Source organism: Kwoniella pini, chromosome 5, assembly GCF_000512605.2.
Source record: "Kwoniella pini CBS 10737 chromosome 5, complete sequence".
Taxonomy (NCBI): Eukaryota; Fungi; Basidiomycota; class Tremellomycetes; order Tremellales; family Cryptococcaceae; genus Kwoniella; species Kwoniella pini.
Genome location: NC_091720.1, coordinates 353,548 through 374,860, shown reverse-complemented (window position 1 = coordinate 374,860; position 21,313 = coordinate 353,548). Strand labels below are relative to the sequence as shown.

Below are 21,313 nucleotides of genomic sequence, written 5' to 3'. Positions count from 1 at the left end.
GGAGGTTTAAATCTGGCTATGCATGGTGTGTTCCTGCATCAATTTTTCCTTGAACAATTGTACTTACAAGCTCTATTGATAGTTGAGGTTAGTAAGTAGAGACAGATATGTCAATAGAAAGAATCTGCCTCTCTCTGACCTCATAAGGTCGTTCATATGCAGCCATAAAACAGGCACCCATGGACAGCATCGATCGTCGGTTTGTAAAAATGCTGTTCGGATTTGATTGTCGTGATGACACTGATCTCAAGTGGCGTCAAATGACATCAAGCTAAGTATTGATAGCTCTATATTTCCAACAATGCTCTTTCTCCTTCTGACATCCTGTGTCATGCTACGACGCTAGATTCAGGTAGACCTTGTCGAACATTTGGAATATTTGACTAACTTTGAAAAGCAAATAACCTAAGTATCGAGAACACATAGGCATGATCCATATATCCGGTCTTGATGAAGCTCTCAGAGTCTCTAATAGGTCTACTGAGGATGTAACATCCTCATGTGGTTTTAGTCTTTTCATCATTTGGTAGATGACTTGGGGTGACTGATGGATGTCATCCGTGCTCTGTATAGCGGTGATTTGGTAATGGATATGTGAACGTGCGACAACGATGAAAAGTGGCATCAGATTGTCGTGGAAAGCGGCAACGAGCCGGTGTTCCATGATCATATCCTGCTTGACGAGCTGAAGGAATCGCTTGTATTATAATTGTATTTAGCTATCAATTAAGGGATGACTAATCTTGAGTATTCTACGAGTAAATGGGTTTAAGATGTTAGAGCCCCTAAAGATACATGACGTATTGTTGTATCATCACTTTCCCTGTTACCGCAGATTGTGCCTGATTGACATCATTATTAAAGTGTGGCTTGATGTCATTACACAAACATTTAATTCCAATTTTATTTCCTTGAATGACTCATTTCAAGCTGAGTTACACAGCAAATATTGCATGAACAGGCGAGACAACAACAATAATGCAACATGAAGAAATGAATACACCGCATTTTGAACGAGATAGTGACTGAGGGAAACATATTTCGGATTAACGGTAATGCGAAGTTCCCGTATCAACGGATTTTGAGTTTTTAAACTTTTGAATTGCCAAGAATAGAATCACCTGATCACGGTATTGAATTATCCCATTAAGGGGTAAAACCAGTCTTCTATTATTGTGTTTATGTCATTTTGAATTCTAAATTAGATCCGAATGTTTTATTACTCATCAAAGGAGTATGTAATTCTAAAGGGGTCAATCCGGGGTTAAGATGAATGGAGTATGTTTTCTTTTGTTATATTCACGCGTATATAAACTGTTCCAATCTGACAGGCCTCATTTACACCTAAAAGCAAACAGCAACACTTCTGATATATCCAATAACATCACTTCCCACTCTCCACGCATAATACACTCAACAAACACCTCATACCAATATGAACGCCAACTACGCCTCAGACGCTTCTTCCTCGTGAGTATCCTCTATCAACAAGCTGAGTTTATCAGCTAATTTGATCAAAATATAGTTATTCCACTCCTTCACCTTCATCAACTTTCCGAAAATTCTCTGAAGAACCTCTTCCCCAATATTCGTTGTCCTCTGACTTTGCTCATTTAGTGGAAGAACCAGGGATGAATGTAGTTATAGCTAGAAAAGTTGCCAAGTTGGTAAGTTGACCTGATTATCGCAAATTGAATCCAGAAGTTCTTTAGCTAAACAAACTGTACTTTTGATTTTTGCAGCAAGATTCTTTACCCAATTTATCACCTTCCAACCTTCGACAAGCTAAAGCAGATATGATGTATTTGTTAAGTATACTTGGAGGAGAAGATATGGATGTAGCTCAGAGTAAAGCAGATTCTGTATTCAATGCGCCGCTGTAGGCACGTGCGGATTGAATGAGGATAACGTGAGAGATTTTGCTGGCTGAGGTCTGTCTGGGTATGTATTTTTTCCTGTGTATATGTATACTATCGACTTCATTTGTATATGACCCCTTGTTAATGCAAGACTACGAATATCATCATAATATGTTGATGATTATAACATAATGAACATTGCCAATTTACGCATTGACCCAGTTTCACTAATGATAATGCAATGTTTGATGGTTGATCATGTTTTAAACCATCCTTTGATCTAAACAACGTCATAATACATCATGCACTAAATGAAAAATTTGTTATTGATGCATATAAAGAACCTTTCTTATACTTTTGCCTTCTTTCCTTATATACTCTTCCATTGTAACAACTTCTTTTATAGTCCGTCATACGCATCGAATCAAGGTTATACACATGACAGACTTTGTGGACAAGAAGTGATCAATGTAAGCCCAAGCCCTGCTTGAACATCATATCTAAAGATCACTACAACAATAAAGCATTAACGCTGATGGGTTTCGAATTTGAAAGAGAAGATACATTCACCAATTATATAAATCCAAACAAAATGCCAAATAGTCAGACCAACTCTTTCAATGGGGCTTACCCTACTGAAAATGAAGATAAGACGAGACTAGAGGAAATTGATACTCAGTTCAAGGAGGAAGAGGAAAAGAATAAGAATGGGGAAAATCAAGATAATACCCATATTTTAGTGTGAGTTAAATCTATTTTTTTTTTCAAAGCGATTCTCCAAAGAGATTTATCCGAGAAAGTGTTAGTTGCGATTAGTATAGACTAATATGTCTTTCATAGGGGTACATCCAATTTTGCACTTCCGAATGCCTTTGTTCAAGGTACCAATCCTCCGTAAGTAATACTATTTACACCAAAAGCAATCTCTCTGTACTTCATTACGAAGACTGATTGACGGTTGTATTCAGGCTCACAGCTAGAGCATATCAACTTTCCAGAGGTTACTCCCATTTAGTGAAATCGCCTGGAAAGCATAGGGAGGTGATCATTGAAAAAGTGGGTAATTTGGTGAGTTGCACTTTGGAGTATTTGATCTAAACCCCCCTGACGAAGAAAGCATTGACCTAAAGCTTATTTTCAGGAATCAGCACTTGCTCAACTTGGATCCGATGATCTTAAACAAGCCAAAGCCGATATCGTCTATTTGAAAGCTATTTTAGACGACGAAGGGGAAGATATTGCGCAAATTAAGGCGGGAGCTAATTGGGCGAGTAGAGATGCCTAAGATCAGTGCAGAGTGAGGAGACTCCGTTTCTTAGTGGTCTCACGCTCAAATGCTGTGTGAAGCGAGAAAAGTGGAATAGCAAGAGAGGCTGAAAGAGGGAAGCGGCGATGCTGAGAACGAAGAGACGCTGAAACATTCTGAAATGAGAATGGTATTGTTGAGATTTCAGATTGACCAATGTGAGGACTTTCACTTAGACCATCGTAATGATTGGTGAATAGTGAGGCTATTAGAACCGACTTGATGAGATCATGACAACATGGTTGTGGCATGAAAATTACGAAAACTGGATCACAGAGGAGTGTATGCGAGAGTACTTTGTAACCAGAAACCCATGCATGGTATTGTATAAGTGATGTGAACCCCTAAGAGAAAAATAGGTGATCAGCACAATCGATGACAAGAACACATGGCAAAGGTAAAGACAGTGCTAATGATTAGTACGGGGTGAGTAATCGAAAAGAGGTCATTATGGAGGAATGAGGATTGAACAATGACACGAGAAAAGGAGAATGAAATCACTAACTTTTGTAATTTGTTTTTAATGACCTGGTCTTCTCCAATCATAATCCCAACCTTTTCCTCTACTTTCAACAGGAATCCAAGCTTCTCTAGGAATTAAACCTTTAATTCTAGTTTCTTTCCAACGTTGTTCAATTGTTTTTTTACCTTTTTGATTTTTTAATGATTCATCACCTTTTCTTTCTGATTGTTTATTTTCACTTATAGCAATTTCATAAATTCTTCTATGATATAAATCATTTTCTTTATTTGTAATTAATTCTAATTCATTACATGCTTTTAACATTTCATTAAATTTAATTTTTAAGGAATTTTTTCTTTTTATTCTTAAATTACGTTGATATAATTGAAATGCTCTTTCAATTGTTTCATGAATTTCTTTTGATGGAATTACATTTTGTATTCTATTTAAATGATCATGATGATATGTACCTGTTGGTGAAGATGAATTTGGTGAATAAGAATCAATTGGATATAAAACTTGTTTTAATATTTCAGATCTTGAATCTGTTGGTATATTTAAAGTTGGATTACCTGTTGTTGTTGATTTGGTGGCATAATTTCGAACTAATGGAGAGATTACACGAGATAAAATTGGACGAGACATTATGACAATGTGTTGTCGATCAACGCTGTCTGTCGGAAGGAAGAAGGTTGATCAAATTTGGTATAATATTATATAGATTATCGAGGTCGTCAAGTTGTGTTATCGGGAACCGCCTTTTATGGTGAGCTTCAAAGGTTGCTGGACCGATATAGAACGATGATTTGAATTTCGATATCGATCAAAGTATAGCTAGATATGTTTTGTATCGTTGAATAATCATCAGCTTCTCGAATATAAGTTCAAAAAAAGAAGATGTACAGGCTCTATAGCGAGCGACATGGGCGAGGAAAAACGCGAAACGGACATAGGACGAATCTCCGCCGAGAAATGCAACTGGTCAAAACATATGCATCAAGCTTATGGAATGCAACAATAACAATCGTGCAAATCATGCATGGTATGTGAATATCATGCATGGTGTGTAATGTATATCGTCGACCCCATTCTGGATCAAGATGCATCGCGGTAGACATCGAAAAAAAAGCATCCAGTCCCCCGTTCTACTTGCTCTCAATTGTCGAGCTTGCCTTCCGTTCATCCTTCCATATAACAAGTTTATTCGGTTACTTCCAATACAATCTGCAAGATCATTTTGCCTCATAAGCATTTATCTCTGATAATTTAATAATCAGCTGGAGTTCATCTCACCTTTCCGCTGTTCTTATTACCTTCCATATCTTTATGAGCTTGTATAACGTCTGTCCAAGGGTACGTCTAGGTAATTAATGATTCGTCAGCTTATCTTCTCACAAGAACGTGATCAAAAAACTGACTTTATAGATCTTAACTTGAAGTTCCTTATCCAAAATTTTAGGTAAAACTTTTTCCTTGAAGACTTCTAATAAATCATGCTGATATTCTGATTTTCTTGATCTCAAAGTACTTCCTTTAATAGTTAATCTCTTACCCAAAATAGGAGCTAGATTTGCACCTTCAGGGAAAGCTGCACCAGACATAAATGCTAGATAAAGCATCTTTCCATCTAAGTTGAGTGAAGAGATATTCTGTTGCCAATATTGTTTACCGATGAAATCAATGATAAGGTCAACTCCGGGAGCGTGTTTTTTCAGTTCTTCAGCAAAGTCTAATGAACGAACTCAAAAGTCGATTAGCTCTTTCTTTATGCTTTTTGACTTGGTGCTTGTCATGAATCGGACAATTTGGCTTACCTTGGGTCTTATAATTAAATACATGCAATCTATCACTATGACCCAAACCTTTCAGGAATTCCACCTTTTCATCCGATCCGCATGTGGTGAATACTTTTCCGGCTCCAATGACGTGTACTAGGTAGAAGGCAGATATAAGATTATGTGATCATCAATGGAGGCGAAAAAAGTAGCTCACAAGCAATCTGAATAGCAGCTATACCGACACCAGATGCACCCTGCGGCAAAGCCTAGTGTGAGCTGAGAGAGTCGAAATACGCTGATTGGCTTACGGCGTGTATGAGTACATTCTGACCCTCTTTCAAAGGGGTCTCAACCAATAAAGCCTGAGTAGCTACATTTGTGTAATCCTGTCAACAACGTACTTCAATGAGGAATCACAAGAACTGATACAACCGAAACTTACCGGTCATCCACACTTCAGGTATACCAGCAGCTTCAACCCAGTCAAATTCTTTGGGTTTGGGTAAAAGCATAGTTTCTGGATTGACTATATATTCAGCGTATGCTCCCTATCGGATTACAAGGGTCAAATCAGATGATATTTCGCTTCAGCCTTCAAACTCTCGTGCAATATGATCAGCGAGGAAAGCAAGGGAAGGATTAAGACATACACCATAAGCTAGACCGTATACCTCATCACCCTCTTTCCATAATTTTGCGCCTTCACCGAGCTTATCTACTACCCCTGAGAACTCCACTCCCAAGATTGTCTTGGACGCTTGAGGAGGTAAAGGATATTTACCCTCTCGTTGAAGGATATCCATTCGGTTCAATCCGAAAGCCTTCAAGATGATCAGTACAGATTGGAGACGCAGAGGTGACAGAGTGAGCTATTTACCTTGACCTTAAAGGGATTAGTGCAGGATTAGCTATGTGATCACATTTCCTAAGAATGGAGTAGAACACTCACTTTTACCGATGCTTCTCCTTTCCCAGGCTCTGGAGTCTTTTCTTCTCCCAAATACAGATTATCTGCAGGTCCCGTACCATCTTTGATTAGAATACACTTCATTTTGTCGAAAGCTACGGATGAGTTCGATATCGATCTTGCGACTGGTTTCCAACTTGAAATACGAGGTGTAGATGATGCTTGTCGGAAAGATATGATCGGATTTGAATGAGCGAATGTCTGTGTGCCCGGTAAGATAGATTTATATTGATTACGATTTAATCTCAAGCTTGTTCTTACACATGCCATTGGTATTGATGAACTGAATCGAAATTTGCTCAAGCGAGGATTTCCAAGCAAATTGTGCTATTTCTGATGAACTACGGATGTTTCTAATGGAGTAGTTTTATTCGGTGATTGACCTCAAGTTACATGCATGACGAAATGAGTGGAGGCGTCTTACGGATATTCGGATAAACTGGAGTTCATCATAGTCATTCACGCGTTGATGACCGGCGATATTGATTCATTCGGAACGTGCACCGCATATGCCTCTTTCTACTTCAATAACAGCTGGCGAGAGAAAGATAAATAGATATCATAGATAATTTGTATAGATTTGGCGATTATTCACCGGAATACAAGATCAGGATGTCACAAAAAACAAAAGCTACTTCAAAGAGATTGTATCTCACCAGACATGCTCAAGCGGAACACAAGTGAGCTTAGCTCATGACTCGAATGAAGCGATGGAACTGACAAGCAATATCACACAGCGTAGCGTCTGATTACACTAGTCAGCTACCAGACTCATTTGACCCCTGGGTACAACAGTACAGCTGACATATCCTTGGATTTCAGTTGCCGATGCCCCTCTTACTTACTTGGGTAAAACCCAATCTAAAGAATTGAACGAAGTGACAAAGGATACATTTCAAAAGACTGCTGAACTATTGGTGTCTTCTCCTGTAAGCTGGCTATTTGCTTCAAATGGCAGGTTTTCTGTGATAATGGAGGCGCTGATGAGCACCTTTGGATCGGATCACTTAGCTGCGAAGACCTATGGAAACAATGTTACTTGGATATCCAGAATTGAAAGATCGTTTAGAGAAGGAAGGTAAACCCGTTATACTACTAGATACTCTACAAGAGGTCGAAGCGTGAGTCAAACGAATGTATTGTATTCCTCGATCCGCTCCCATTATGATCCTGACTTATCAGGTCTTAATTTAATCTTGGGAATATGGCTGAAATCTCTCGTCATGTAGCTACCCATGCGATACACCCACTTACCCTATCTCAAAGCTCAAAGCATCAAACAACGGTATTTTCTCTTCTCTCGATTTTTCAACCCTGTCAGAAGGTTATGCGTCGAAGTCAGGTATATACAATCCGAAAAATGCCAGTGAAAGGGCAAGACGGGTTAGAAATTGGTTAAGGGATAGAGAAGAGAATGAAATTGTCGGTAAGTTCAAAAGAGGGAGAATATTGAACCAGATGCTTCATAGTAAAAACCTACGTGCTGATAATGTTTTCAATTCCATTCCCAGTGGTAGCTCATGGTGACATTTTGAGGTATATAGCAGATAATCAACAATCCTCGCGTGTAAGTTCAAATAAGTATAATTGTCAGCACTTTCAGAGGCATAATCACTAATTCGCCCCTCGATACTTTAGCCATGGGGAAATGCCGAAGTTAAGATTTTCACATTCGCAGCGGAAGACGATGAGAATGCATCGGTCGTTGAAGTTGAAGAACCCGAAGAACCTAAGGACGCTACGGACGAGCCAACAAGTAGTGAAATGAAGAATTAAGTGAATAGAAGGAACAATCAGAGTGAGCATATCAGTCAGAAAGCAGAATGTTAGGGTTATGTTAGATAATAGAATTGATACGCCATTGTTGCAAATGCAACGAATTACGAACTCTGCCATGTGGTGGACAGATGATGTTCCGTTTGCGACAGCAAAACAAGTACATCCGGCACTGTTGGTACGACATTTTTAGGATCATTGAGGACCATGACCATGAATTTCATTACAAGACACCTTCTTCAAGTACGAGAGTTCATCCTTCAATACTTTTCCTTCCAATACCTCTGACCCTTTCTCTTTCATCACTTACGAAACCTCTAATCTTCTGATCAAGTTGAGCCAAATTTTCATTTTCATCAACTTCATTCCTCCAAGCTAAAACTTTATTTAATTTATTTGTTTCTCTAATATTCCCGTCAACAACCTCATTATTATTGGATTGAGGATGAATTTGATCTCTAGTTAATAATTCATTCAGAACACCATTTTCAGTTTGTTTAGGATGAATTGGTTGAGTTTTGTCTTGTAGTAAATCATTAGATGATATGCCTGATCTTTTTTGTTTGATTGATGATTTCAAAGATAACTTCCAAGCTGATGATCCGTCTGGTGTTTGTGTTTGTGTTGATTGAGATTGAATTGGACTGACTGATCGGGATATATTCGCTGGATCAGGGGTATTTGATCGAGATGAAGAACGATTTTTAAGAAAACTTGATTTATTATTCCAAATTGAACCTGCATTTCTAGTCTCCTCATGGGTATCAGTTTGATCAGTCTTGATCATATAACTAGGCTGCAAATCGAATGTTTTCGTAAGGCTTGAATTGTAATTCATAGGAGTCAATATTGGTATAGGTTGACTGATATTATTCGCATTTAATGTGTTTTCTAGATCTCCATCCTGCTGCTTCGTAGGATATATGTTCTTGGATTTCGAGGTATTTCTCTTAGTCAGATCTGCTATTGAAAAACTTGTTGGAAACCCTTTACCGACTAATCTCTTTGATGACGAGCTTGGTTTTTCGTATAATGTAGAAGCGTTATTCGAATACCTGAAACAGAGTTCACTTATTCAATCAGTCATACTTTCACATGTGATTCACGTACATGAAGTCGAGCAGCTCACATGCTTGGCGCGGATACGAGACTTTCTTCTTTACCCACAACACCTAAAGTACGGGTGGGAGGTATCAAATCCCAATTTTCAACTTCCATAATAGCTCTCAAGTTCAAACTACTTTCTAAGCTATTCTGAGATTGTAACATGCTTTGTCCGATTCCTGCATACCCATCTGACGTATCATGATGAATAGGATCTGTATCCCTTTCGTTATTGTTATTGATTGTAATCGTTGGTGCAGAAAGTAATTGACCAGGAATTGCTAATCTATTCTTTGATCCTGAGGATACCATTCTTGGCATGTCGATATTTTCCAATTCACTTTCATTAGCTAATCTGTTGAGAGATGAATTCGATATTGATAATGTTAGTGCTTCTTGTAATACAGATTCTCTCCATTTCTTATCTGCATTCCTCCCAATTTCTCTCGCTTGTTCATATTGAGGTGATAAAGCCCGTTTCGAACTCTCCTGATGGTACACTGGCGATTCATTTCTCCTGGATGAGACAGTAGAAGCTTCAAGAGGACTCGAAATTTTCATTTTTAGCTCTTCTTTAGTCATTTCAGGTGAAAATGATCTTTCTCTCTTATTCGGATTCGTATGTTGCGGAGATTGGTTTCGATCATTTGATTGATCTTTCTCAAATGCCTGAGATAAACATCTAGCCACAAAACCTTCTTTTCCGAATATAACCCTTAACGAATTACTAGCAGAGAGAAAGGGAGATGATTTGTTTGATCGTAAGCTTTTTCGTCGTTGAGAAGTTGATGGTGTGTTTCGACCTTCAGCACAATAAGGTGAAGTATAAGGTAAAGGATCGATAGCGTCAGGTGGCGAGCAAATTGAAAATGTTGTTAATGGTCTAGATTTGAATTTCATAGAATGTGTACTTGAGATTCTTTCGGTACCATATTGCCTTTCTTTGCCATTTTTATGTTGATCATCTGACAATTTGGAAAAACTCTGCGTTGAGGATCTTATCGAAGCGGACTTAAGTAAACCACTGCTTCCATGAGGTTTCCCTTCTTCCGTTGACTGACAGGAAGACTGCTTATTGGCATCTACCTTCAAATTACCCGAAGTGTAAGCTCGTTTCATTAATCCCTGCCCCATGGATTTGCTGGACCTTAGAAATGGCCTTTCTCCCAGATCAGGCTCTTGCTTTGGCTTTGAAAGCTTTGAAGAGTTAGCGGGAGGTGGAATGTAAAAGCGATTCTGAGCTAATAATACCGATCTTCTAGGTATTCTCTGACTTTGAGATCCAGGCGTCGATGCGGCGATATCCTCAGAAGAGTCGTCAAAGCCTATATGAGTAAGTAGGAGACCAGGTGCAGGTAATGTACCTTGATTCTGAGGTGTTGGTGGTGTGATAACGCTTTCAATCATTGGACTCGACACTCTTCTATCTCCTAATCCAGTGTCGGTAAGATCGATCATCTCCTCCAGGAGCGAGCCTGGAAGTGAAACCGGAGTTCCAACAGGAGAAAATCCTAACCCGACAGTGGAAGGTGCCGAGATCGACAAAGAGTCGTCACTTCTATTGTTCAAAGCGGGATGAAGAGGTTTTCCTACGATACGAATAGCGTTTCTGCCTTTGATATGATTGAAGTCTGAAGATGTTGGAGTAGATCCAGGAAAATAAGAAGTATTTACTGATCTTGGTGAAGTCAATTCCATCTCAAGAGTCGTAGTAGATTTGTTATCTTGATAATATCTATCACCAAAATCAAGCGAAAGTTCACCGGTATAGGCTGAGGAAGCATATTCTTGACCGTATGGGACGTAGCCACGTTTCATCATTGATGGCGAGGGCAAAGGTGGAGCTTCATCCAGCGATTTGAGGATTCTGTTTTCGGTCAGAGATTGAGATCTTGGTCGTGCTCTCCTGATGGGCTGAGAATCCTGTTGATCCTTCTTGCGAAGTGAGACTGTTCGTTTGATCGAAGCTATTCTACCCAATTTCCCATTTGAGACCCCATGAGCGGCCGTACGATTTTCGTAATCTTGCTTGACTTTCAATTTTGCTGAATCATAATCACCCAAATCCTTCCTCGTATCTCCTCTTGACATGCGTATACTCGATGGAACAGGGAAAATAACACTTGCTCGTTTGCCCCAAGCGATACCCCTCTTGCTTATACTTCTTGACAAAGAATTTGTGCTACATGCACTTGATCCTGCTGGGCTGTAATCAAGGTGGGAATATGAAGGACTAGGCATCACGACTGATAAGCTAAGTGGATCACCCAAATCAGGGGCTGGAATTAGAGGAGACCTTGCAGGATCTATAGGCGGACAAGGAGCTGGACGAGGTGATGATAATGACTGACTACGTCGTCGCTGTTGAATGATCGTTATAGGGGGGATATTCGGCTTTTCTCGTTGTTTCCGGTCTTGATCTTTCGAGACAGATGTCTTGGGCTTCGAATACATCGAAGACATCTCTTTCTGCTCGATAGCCTGATTTCGGTAGCAACGGATTACACGATGAATACCTCTATTGCCGTCTCAGAATGCTGTGCTTTCAAATTAACTCACTTTGTTATGCCCAATTTCCCACCCGCGCTTATCGCGTCGATTCTCAATCTCCTTCAGTATAATGCTTTCTCTTCGTCGAATTCCACCTAAATTTTCCTTTAACTCTGATCTTTCAGTGATTCCCAATCTTGATTTACCGCTCAAGTCCTCCATACCAGGCTGTCTACGTAAAGTCCCCATCGTATCTTGTTCGGGTCCAACGTCGTAATATCCTTTCGAATAATCTCTTGCTTCGTCTGAAAGCGATGGATAAGGATTGGAGATATCGGATCTCTTGAGTCCCCCTCGATTCATTTGAGCGGTCTTATTTGAGCCTGTAAGAACTTCCTGTTGTTTAAGATTTGGAGTTGGCAAAGACCTCTTATTTGTTAGACCAGGAATATCTCGATGATTCAGATTTGATTCTGTAGGACTATGAGTTCGAGTTTTGATCTTTAAAGAGTTGCCTCTTGTAAGTGAATAACCTCTTTTCAGCTTGACATCGCTTGTTCCTCCATTCGAAGTTGCTTCCACAACAATGGCAGTGGAAGCGGTAGTTGTTGAGTTATTTGTAAGGTGAATACCAGTCCTTGTATCGCTACTAGGGAAAAGGTAATGGATTGTACTGGTAGACGGTGAAGCTACTGTAATTCTCGGTGTGACAGCTTGATTATTCGATTCCGGTAAAGGCGATCCGTCGGACGATAAAACTGTTGAAGGAGGTCTTGAGGGTTTTAAGGAATGATGAGGTGGAATAGGTGATGGTAAATTTACTTGGGAACCAAAAGGGTCAATTTGTGAAGGCGATCCAGGTGTATTAGTAGGGTGCAAATCATTTAATCCTGGTACTTTTATCGCACGGTTATCACTCTTCAAATTTGACTCAGGATGATAATAACCTTTGACGTCTCCGAATCTGTTTTTATGAGATGTATGAGAGACATTATGGTGCCTTGGTGTTATTGGCATCAAGGGTTCAGCATTAGATGGAGATGATCTTTCATGTGAACTTGACCATTGATGAAATACCTTATTAGATGATCGTTGAGATATGGTCATTCCTCTCAAATGACGCTCTTTTAGTCTTCGCACAGATGGACGTTGTCCGTATAAGGGAACTGAATGGGGTTTCAGGATAATTTAGTAGTAATGTTTGATCGTGATGTTTCGGATCAAGGCTTTAAGGCACTAGCATGGGCGCAAGGAACTTCGTTGAAACCGTTTGAGTTCGAGAATCGCTTCTGAAGTCGAGCTGTGCATGCGGTAGCCGGAATTGTATTAGCACGATTAACGTTCTCCTTGTAGGAGGTGATGTGATCTGCATCGCTGAAGTACGTACCAATCTCTGCTGGAGCAAAACGGCAGACGTTCTAGACCAGACCCAGGATACTGTGATCTTGGAATTCCGGAGGATTTTGTCGTTTCAGGGTCTGATAAGTCGTAGAAGCTTGTGAAGAGGACTGGATGGGAATAGGGGATGATGACTCCATGATTGATGACATATTGATGTCTATTTACCAATTTCTGGAGCTTTATTTGTGGGAATCGCGCATGTCATTCGAAGGCTTGTGAGCTTTCTCATTCGGTTGAGGGTTGAATAGAGCTAGCCGAATACGCCACTTTCGCCACCTATACATACAGCATTGCGATCGAGGCTGATTGCATGCGGGAATACCGATTATCGGGGTTGAGATATCTATTGCACGCATCGATTTATGCGCCTCGTAGCGGACAGTGAATGTTTGAAGCGCAAGGAACACAATGATAGTAGCATGGTCTGTACGAGGCGAAGCGTCGGATAACAACATTATCGGCAAATATAGTATTTGTGATAATTGGCTTGATCGGATGCATCGCATTCCTCCACGAAGGATTCTGGCCTGAATGATCTTTGAAGATATGCTCAATACCTAAGCTTGAACTACGAAGTCTAGCCCCAAGTTCACCAGTTCCTCGGCGGAAGCTTCTTCATGTGCCCTTCCAACCCATTCGTCCAACCACCTGAATACCTCGTGCTATATATACAATTATTAGCAGTGGCCTGAGAAGACAGCGGGGGATCAACCTTTGCACTTACATGCCACTTTAGCGAGTTATGAGGTTTGAGCACCTATGCATAACGATCAGCCAAGGTCCTTTCGGAATGACGGCGCTTCAAAACTTACCCAGTGATTCTCATCGGGGAAATAAACAAATCTACTAGGCACACCTTGACTATATGCTGAAATCAGCTTTTAGAGTTAGGAGACTGCTTAAGAGGGACTTACGTTTGAAGAGCGGTGAAAGCACCTAGATAACAGAATATGAGTCGCGCCCAAAATTTGAACCAGAAGACTTACCTAATCCTTGAGAATTTTCCAATCGATAATCTGTATAAACTCTCACATAAGCTAGTTCATGCTTTTGGGGGATCTGCCGACGTACCTTTTCCACCTTGTATGACTAATTCAGGGGTAGTCCATTCAATAGCATGGTTGACCGGACTCCACCTAGTATAGAGGTTCTCGTGAGCAGCATTGAGTCAAGAGAACGAGGTAGCACTCACCTCTCATAGTTGGCTCGATGAGTCAACGGTGTACCAGCAAAATCCCTAGGCGAAATAAGTAGCTCATCAGATCAGGAAAATCTAATGCATACAAAGTAATAACATACTGTGTGGGGAACCATACTTCCTGTTTTCGAGCAGCTGTGTCAGCTCATTGCTTTGTCATTTCGAAGTCATGCTTGGTATTGGCTCACCTCAGTGGAGAAGTAAGTAGTGACAGTGTCAAAAACTCCATCATGGCATACCAGGGCTTTGAATCCGAAATGATCATTGTGTCCATTGATCCAATTTACCATATATCCTCCATAAGAGGCTCCCAGTCCGGCAGTCCTATCAGGATCGATCTGGAATACGTTTGTTATCAGAGACTCTCGCTAAATGAATATTCGAAGTCCTGACTCACTTCAGGGTATCTGGAAAGCGCAGCCTGATATCCAGCCAAAAGGTCTTTGAAAGGTTCTGAAATACCCAATCGTGAGCTGAGAATCTCTCAGTGACGACTGAACGAAGGCTTACTTCCTCCCCAATCCCCTTGAATGGCATCCGTGAAATCTTGTCCGTATCCGGTCGATCCAGTTGGATTGATAGCAACCACAAAGTAGCCTTGAGAAGCGAATACAGCGGGATTCCATCTCGTAGACCAAGAGTCTTCCCAGGCACCTTGAGGTCCACCACTATACCGAGTTCAAAAACCTCAGCCGGACCCTTTCTCGCCTGATCGTACATCGACTCACTGTATCAAAAACGCTGTAGGTTTCGTTAATCTTGTATAAGCTTGCCCTGACCTGTCGGCATCATAAGATGAGCTCACTCACCCAAAGGCCAAGCTCTCTTCTGACCTGCTTCCCACCCTCTAGGCTTTACAGCCCAGCCCATAACCTCTTTCCCTTCGGCGCCTTCAAACCAGAATTCCTCACCTTCCAGCCCCTCCAATTTGTCTTTAATGTAGGCCGCGGACCAGGCGGTCAGTCTCTTCAGCGCATCTTTAGGCAACTTGTCGCCATCTTGGTCACCTGCATCACCAGCTTGTCCTGTCTGTCGCCGCGGAATAGTGAGAATGAAGTCGTCCGAAGGAGATGTGAGTGATTGCTGGGACAACAAAATGGTGTGGTTAGCTAAAGGTGTGATCGACGTGGTGGTTCCATTGAAGTATAGTGGAGTTGGCAAATGACCCGGGTGAGTCAGATGATAAGGCAACACCCGGCCATGATGTTCTGCCGTAAAGTAAAGCGAGTCGGAATTGTGCGACCACTGCGGTGTATGTGCAACACAGGAAGTCAGCGTTCTCACCCAGATATCTGCATTCTTTCATCCGGAAACATAGGCGCTCACCGTGACTGAATTGGGACTTCTGTCCCAATCCTCCGTCCATCGTCTAGTACCCTTCCCTTCCTCATGCACAACTATCACGCGCTTATCGCTCTCATATCCATCCTTCTGCATCTCTAGCCACGCTAGCTGCTTGCCATTAGGTGAAAACGTCAAGGCGGAAATGGCACCATGGGAATGTGGGGTAAGATGTCGAGGGGAGGAAGAGGCTGATTGACCAGGCAATGCAACCAAATATATATCTTCCCTTGTATGAGTAGCGTAATTGAGGTGAGGTGCCTTGATGGCTACAGCTAAGTAGCCAGCAGTAAGGGTGAACGAACCGACTGGATCCATTTGAGAGTACTTGATGGAAAAACAATATCAGCTGATACATCGCTTCATACCGGAAAGGGAACAACCTACCAGGCCGGTGTCTTTTAAAATATTCACGAAAGTCTGTTCTTTTCCGGAAGATGAACTCGCCCATACACCTGCGTCTTTAGCTATTTTAGTGAGACCGACAGTCCATACTTTTCCAGGGGTTCTCCATTCGTCCCAATGTCTAACAAATAACTCATCATATACCAAAGCAGAATCACCTCTTCTTTCCCATTTCTCATCATACTTAGCAGTATCTACAAAGTCTCCTGAGCTTTCCCATATTTGCCCTGAGAAAGCAAGTGTACCACTTTTCGCCTCATATGTGAGATCAGTGGGATTAACGCCCTCAGGGAAGGTCAAAATTTCCTTTGTTCTGTCGAGAAGAGCCGATTGACTGGCGGTCCTGACATCAATAGAGTATGAGAAGAGAGATGATCCATTCAGATATGCAAAGCTTGATGCGTCGAGCCACACCAGCTGGGATGTTTCGCTAGAAGTCGTGTTGAGCAAAGAGACCGGCGAGAGGGTTTGAGTGGTATTGAGGGAAAGGAGATAAACAGATCGATGGGTCCTGATTGATGAGCAGGGTCAGCGAAAAGATCGCACCACAACTTGGATCCGGAATGAAGCTCACTTGTCGGTCTTGGGATCCCACTGATCAACTACGGAGATCGCGTGTTTCCCACCGGGAGAAGCGATAGCGGGTTGGGGCCTAGGAGCAGCGAGCATATCTTTGGGCGTGAAAACATCTTGTAACCTCTTAGCATGAGCTGCAGCTACAAGACCCAAGCAGGTCAAAATACTGATTCTCATCGTGAAGATAGTCCTCCACGCTAGCTAGATGGATTACAAGAAGGATTGTCGAGGTATCAAATAGGTATTCAATGGTTTTACTAGTATCTGTCGAGCTGCTCGCACTTACCATGTCGGAGGGCGTCATGGTCATATCATGATGTCATGACATTTTGATCGGTGATCACCGAGATTCCCTCCTACAGCTATTTAAAGTTGAACAGTCACTTCTTGACCGCTCCTCAAATTGCCCACATCGTTGAGTCTCACTGAGACAGAATATCTCGGGAAATGTCATTAGGGGCGCCACAATTACCTTCCCCAGCACCGACACCAGGGTCAGGTCTAGGTATGGTATCGCAACCGTCGCCAGATGGTCCACCCGACCAATCGGCTTTGAGAACCGAACTGGAGAGTCAATTGTTGAGATTGACGCAAGATTTGTATGAATTGGAGATATGTGCTGGAGATGTTGGTCCGGGTATGGAAGATGCAGTACCGAAATACCTGTAGGTCATACCCTTCGCCAATGTAACCAGGAGAATGAGCTTATAGAAAAGACAGGATGAAGGTGAATCAAGGTTTCATTAACCTCGAAAGGATTGCTGGGCAGTTGGGGGACAGTGTACCTCATCAAATCGTAGAGTGAGTTACCTTGTCTGCTACTACCTCACTTCGAGAATAAGTAGCATCAATTTCTGGAACAAACAACCGTTCGTCACCTGGTACAGTGTAGAGCTGACGTCGTCGCATATAGTAATATTGATAGATATAAGAACCCGCATGTCTTTACGAAAAACACGTTGACGCGTGCAGTAGGGGAGAATCAATATGCTTTGGGCAGAGTTTTGGGACTGGAGGTGAGTCTTCAGTCTCCGGTCTCCCATTCGACTTCAAATGCCTTTAATGCGAAGCTCATTCGTTTACTGGCTGTATTTAGAGTTTCCGCCGCCAATTACATGATGCCCTTAAAGACGAGTTTCCAGACGTCCCTTTACCGGGAAGGAGACATGAACCCGACATACCTGCGATAGTTCAGAACGATAATGAGACCCTTAGTGACGGTTATAGTCGCTCGACACAGGTGAACGGAGATGTAGATGTGAAGGTCGAGGAGGATAATGGATTACCGGATGGCAATGCAAAAAGTGGGCCGCAATGACGAGAGCACGGCCGTCAAACAATATCAATCACATAATATACCCTGCACTCGTTCTCATACCCAAAGACTCGCTTTTGACCTTCAATCCGCAATGCATATTGTATAATCCTTCTTATATTTGTTTTTGCATTGATCTTTCATGAACGTTTGTTTACCGTCGAATGTCAAGCACTCCAACACAAAAAGTCCTTTGTCGACGTCTATGGCTCTGATTTTGGCCAAGTGATTACACTGGTAGGCTTTACCAAGGTACAGAAGAGTACTTGTTGGCAGCTTTAATAACTAAAGCAAATACCGAAAGAACACCTACACCGAACAAAGCTGATCGAATTGCTGATTTTTTACCTAATCTCGCAATGTAGTAAGGTCAGCCACATGAGGGTACTTTTCATCAAAGACCTCTATTATCAAAATGCGGAACTCACGATCCTCGATGAAGATATATGCGAAAGTATATGCGATTCTACTAATCAGCCACAATCCAGCGTAAAAATGCAAAGAGCTTGTATCCACATGAGCTGCATTGGCCGCTACTAGTGCAGCTGCAAATAGAGGGAGATTGCTATGAGTACGTAGGGAACATCAGTCACGATCTGATGGTGGTAAAATTATGACCACCCTCCTGAAAATTTCCAATGTGACTTACGTATGAGTATTGTTCTCAGCCGCTATAGCTCTTTTAATCCTTCCTTTAAGCTATACTCATTCTCCAAATCAGTATACTTCCCATGCATAATTCGGCTTAGAAATGGCCCTAGAAGCACAAAGAGGATGAGTCTTACTTGAAGAGGAATTGGTTTGGAATCAATATTTGCCCAGCTATCTTTCGGGTTCTTTTGCACGAATCTATATCAGCTTTATTAACCGGAGCGCTGTGAAGAAGAAACATACCGCATTATCATATGATCCCTTTGAAACTTTATTAGCTATAGGAGCAGCCCACCAGAGTGGAACCATACTGTTCAAATCAAATTGATCAACATCTCTACATAATGATAGTTGGAGCTAAGTATGAGACTTACGCGATTAGCCATCCTGCAGGTATAGCGTAGAGGGAATAATTGTATGATAAACCCGGTGTAGCAGTCAAGTAAGCGAAAGACATGTTGAAGTATTCTGAATTATCCAAAGTAATTTATGCCTATGTAAAATGAGGGAATATAACTAGCTAACAAATGGATGTCAGGAAGAAAACGCCTGTGTTGAATCATCAAATAACTTGGCAATAACAATAGGGTCGAAAGCTAAATAAGCTTGTTGGAATCCGGAAAGTTAGCCGAAGAGAGTTGAGTCCGGAAATACCGGGACATTAGGGCCTTCTTCTCTTCTCTTATCTTATCCTGTGCTGGTCCTCTGATTGGCGATAGAAGCTGAACAATTATAGCATAGCGTGTGAATAAAATACCAGGCAATTTTGAAATACTACAGTCATGCGCGACTGCGGTGAACGTTCTTATTTTGCATTTCATTTCATACCATTTTGCATGGACCATAGCTTTTTCCGTTTATATCTCATTTGTACAATCGCCAAACCCAGGAATCGGCGCTGCCTGAACCCAACCCAAGTTCTACCTTGCGCTACTCAGCCGCCTCTGGTCTACCTTGACTCTACCCGAGCTCTACCTGAGCTCTACCTGAGCTCTACCTAACCTCTACTTAACCTCTACCTAACCTCTATTTCGACTCTACCTAAGCTTCACCTAAGCTCTACCTAATCTCTACCAATGCTCTACCTCGCTCCTACCAAGGCATCGATCGGTATTGCAACGCAGCCTTGATGTACAAAGCGAAACATGAACCAACACCTGTCCAGTAGAAAATGGTTCGGAACCATGATTTGGATTCTAAAGAGATACCAAAAGGAGGATAAGCGATTTCTAAATCAGATATGTTACAGAATACGTTAAACGTACCATCTTCTATGAGTACATAGCATAAATTATAGGCTACTCTGCTGAGCAAGAAGCCTGTTGAATAAAGGTGTAAAGACGAAGAGTCGACATGAGAGGCGTTAGCGGCCGCGAGACCTGCTGCGAAGAGCGGCAGATTGCTAGGAACAAGGCGTCAGCGTATATAAATGCAAGAAGTTGCCTGTGTATGATGCGGGGACAGAAGTAATAGAACTAACACGTGATTGTTGTTATTCGCAGCTACAGCTCGCTTGATCCTCTTCTTCAGCTATCATCGGACAAGAGGAATCAACTTAGCAATGTCTACCGATAAAAGAAGAGGTAGAGCTTCCTCACCTGTTGAGGAACAGGAGCTGTGTCTAATTTACTCCAGCTTTCACCAGGGTTCTACCGTAGTGATACACCTATAGTTAGCAAGATATAAGGGGGTTGACAAACAAGATATCTTACAGCGTTCTGGTAAGTACCAGGTGCGGCTGAGTTTGCAGCTCCGATAGCCCACCAAAGAGGTGACATTCTATCATCCATGTATGATTAGACATCTCCCGAGGCTCACAAATAGGATGACGACTACTCACGCTACGACCCATCCTGCGGGGACGCTGAACAACGAGTAGTTGAATTTCAATCCCGGAGTAGATGCTAAATACGCGTATGACATTGCTGTGGATTGCTAGAGGAGTTTATGAATGAATGAGATATCTCGTCAGGTCAGAAAATATGAAGGCGTGAAAACAATGAGAGTCGAACCAAAGGACGTGAACACTTCTAGTGGGAATATACTGGGTAAAGTGTGATCCAAAAGCCGTATGAAGTCTTGGAATCTTTCAGACGTCATAGCTTCCTTTCAGAACGATTAGATACCGTAAATCACCTGGAAATTACGGAAGTACGCGATCCCACTATGATAACACCGCAAGCTTCTCCGGATGTCAAATAGCAACAAGATAAGGAGAATAATTGCAAATTGTATTTACGTCGAACATGTAGTAAAATGTGATAGAGTAAATTGCTCGATAGAGAATGGGGAATTCTTGATGAGAATCTCGTTAACGTCCCCTTCAGATTAAGCTATTTCGTGGGCATATCCAAATATTCGATCTCGCAAGCATCCTTTGTGAGAGTCATGCAAGCCCTTAATGAAGCAATATCATTCTCGAAGAATAGCATGAAGTAGGTTTGTGTCTCATACAGATTGGCCAAGCCAGCACAACGCAATTCGAATGTGTTCCTCATGATCATACTCGTGCCTTCTGATCTCCGTTGGCTGAATGTTTGCAATCAAATATAAATGCCTGGCCTCAAATCCTGCAAGGTATACTGTGCATGTAACGGATCTATCGCTCTGAAGAATGTTTAATTGCGTCCCGTCTCCTTTATGTTCCATCTTAGCAATAAGCCATATAACACGACATTCTGTT

At 41.7% G+C, this 21,313-nt stretch overlaps 10 protein-coding genes across 10 annotated transcripts; 4 read left to right on the top strand and 6 right to left on the bottom strand.

Moving 5' to 3' along the window:
- Nucleotides 1-1,435: 1,435 nt before the first annotated feature.
- Nucleotides 1,436-1,883, top strand: I206_103900 (uncharacterized protein; the record flags this gene model as incomplete). The annotated part of the gene is made up of 3 exons (XM_019156257.1): nt 1,436-1,470; nt 1,526-1,667; nt 1,743-1,883. The coding sequence occupies 3 exons, from the start codon at nt 1,436-1,438 to the stop codon at nt 1,881-1,883; spliced, it is 318 nt and encodes a 105-aa protein (XP_019011215.1).
- Nucleotides 1,884-2,394: 511 nt separating this feature from the next.
- Nucleotides 2,395-3,144, top strand: I206_103899 (uncharacterized protein; the record flags this gene model as incomplete). The annotated part of the gene is made up of 4 exons (XM_019156258.2): nt 2,395-2,600; nt 2,700-2,753; nt 2,828-2,927; nt 3,001-3,144. The coding sequence occupies 4 exons, from the start codon at nt 2,395-2,397 to the stop codon at nt 3,142-3,144; spliced, it is 504 nt and encodes a 167-aa protein (XP_019011216.2).
- A 541-nt stretch (nt 3,145-3,685) lies between these two features.
- On the bottom strand, nt 3,686-4,273 carry I206_103898 (mitochondrial 54S ribosomal protein mL40; the record flags this gene model as incomplete). Its single annotated transcript, XM_019156259.1, has 1 exon — nt 3,686-4,273. The coding sequence occupies one exon, from the start codon at nt 4,271-4,273 to the stop codon at nt 3,686-3,688; it is 588 nt and encodes a 195-aa protein (XP_019011217.1).
- Nucleotides 4,274-4,828: 555 nt separating this feature from the next.
- Nucleotides 4,829-6,457, bottom strand: I206_103897 (uncharacterized protein; the record flags this gene model as incomplete). Its single annotated transcript, XM_070202849.1, has 9 exons — nt 4,829-4,852; nt 4,922-4,987; nt 5,047-5,357; nt 5,443-5,559; nt 5,621-5,660; nt 5,715-5,776; nt 5,849-5,954; nt 6,057-6,275; nt 6,356-6,457. The coding sequence occupies 9 exons, from the start codon at nt 6,455-6,457 to the stop codon at nt 4,829-4,831; spliced, it is 1,047 nt and encodes a 348-aa protein (XP_070058950.1).
- A 528-nt stretch (nt 6,458-6,985) lies between these two features.
- I206_103896 (uncharacterized protein) lies at nt 6,986-8,149 on the top strand (the record flags this gene model as incomplete). Its single annotated transcript, XM_019156261.1, has 7 exons — nt 6,986-7,053; nt 7,111-7,130; nt 7,196-7,302; nt 7,385-7,494; nt 7,603-7,799; nt 7,885-7,940; nt 8,012-8,149. 7 exons carry the CDS (start codon nt 6,986-6,988, stop codon nt 8,147-8,149), a joined length of 696 nt encoding a protein of 231 aa, XP_019011219.1.
- Nucleotides 8,150-8,402: 253 nt separating this feature from the next.
- Nucleotides 8,403-12,850, bottom strand: I206_103895 (uncharacterized protein; the record flags this gene model as incomplete). Its single annotated transcript, XM_019156262.1, has 3 exons — nt 8,403-9,204; nt 9,279-11,734; nt 11,813-12,850. 3 exons carry the CDS (start codon nt 12,848-12,850, stop codon nt 8,403-8,405), a joined length of 4,296 nt encoding a protein of 1,431 aa, XP_019011220.1.
- Nucleotides 12,851-13,701: 851 nt separating this feature from the next.
- Nucleotides 13,702-16,841, bottom strand: I206_103894 (uncharacterized protein; the record flags this gene model as incomplete). Its single annotated transcript, XM_019156263.1, has 16 exons — nt 13,702-13,806; nt 13,869-13,901; nt 13,957-14,005; nt 14,059-14,080; nt 14,131-14,160; nt 14,216-14,280; nt 14,337-14,381; nt 14,444-14,463; nt 14,531-14,680; nt 14,740-14,795; nt 14,853-15,010; nt 15,071-15,083; nt 15,152-15,587; nt 15,669-16,010; nt 16,071-16,599; nt 16,663-16,841. 16 exons carry the CDS (start codon nt 16,839-16,841, stop codon nt 13,702-13,704), a joined length of 2,232 nt encoding a protein of 743 aa, XP_019011221.1.
- Nucleotides 16,842-17,111: 270 nt separating this feature from the next.
- On the top strand, nt 17,112-17,982 carry I206_103893 (uncharacterized protein; the record flags this gene model as incomplete). The annotated part of the gene is made up of 4 exons (XM_019156264.1): nt 17,112-17,329; nt 17,385-17,465; nt 17,578-17,680; nt 17,761-17,982. The coding sequence occupies 4 exons, from the start codon at nt 17,112-17,114 to the stop codon at nt 17,980-17,982; spliced, it is 624 nt and encodes a 207-aa protein (XP_019011222.1).
- Nucleotides 17,983-18,223: 241 nt separating this feature from the next.
- I206_103892 (uncharacterized protein) lies at nt 18,224-19,087 on the bottom strand (the record flags this gene model as incomplete). Its single annotated transcript, XM_019156265.1, has 6 exons — nt 18,224-18,327; nt 18,408-18,544; nt 18,629-18,678; nt 18,765-18,815; nt 18,874-18,940; nt 19,005-19,087. 6 exons carry the CDS (start codon nt 19,085-19,087, stop codon nt 18,224-18,226), a joined length of 492 nt encoding a protein of 163 aa, XP_019011223.1.
- A 635-nt stretch (nt 19,088-19,722) lies between these two features.
- I206_103891 (uncharacterized protein) lies at nt 19,723-20,553 on the bottom strand (the record flags this gene model as incomplete). Its single annotated transcript, XM_070202848.1, has 6 exons — nt 19,723-19,826; nt 19,896-20,032; nt 20,111-20,160; nt 20,229-20,279; nt 20,343-20,409; nt 20,471-20,553. The coding sequence occupies 6 exons, from the start codon at nt 20,551-20,553 to the stop codon at nt 19,723-19,725; spliced, it is 492 nt and encodes a 163-aa protein (XP_070058949.1).
- Nucleotides 20,554-21,313: the final 760 nt, after the last annotated feature.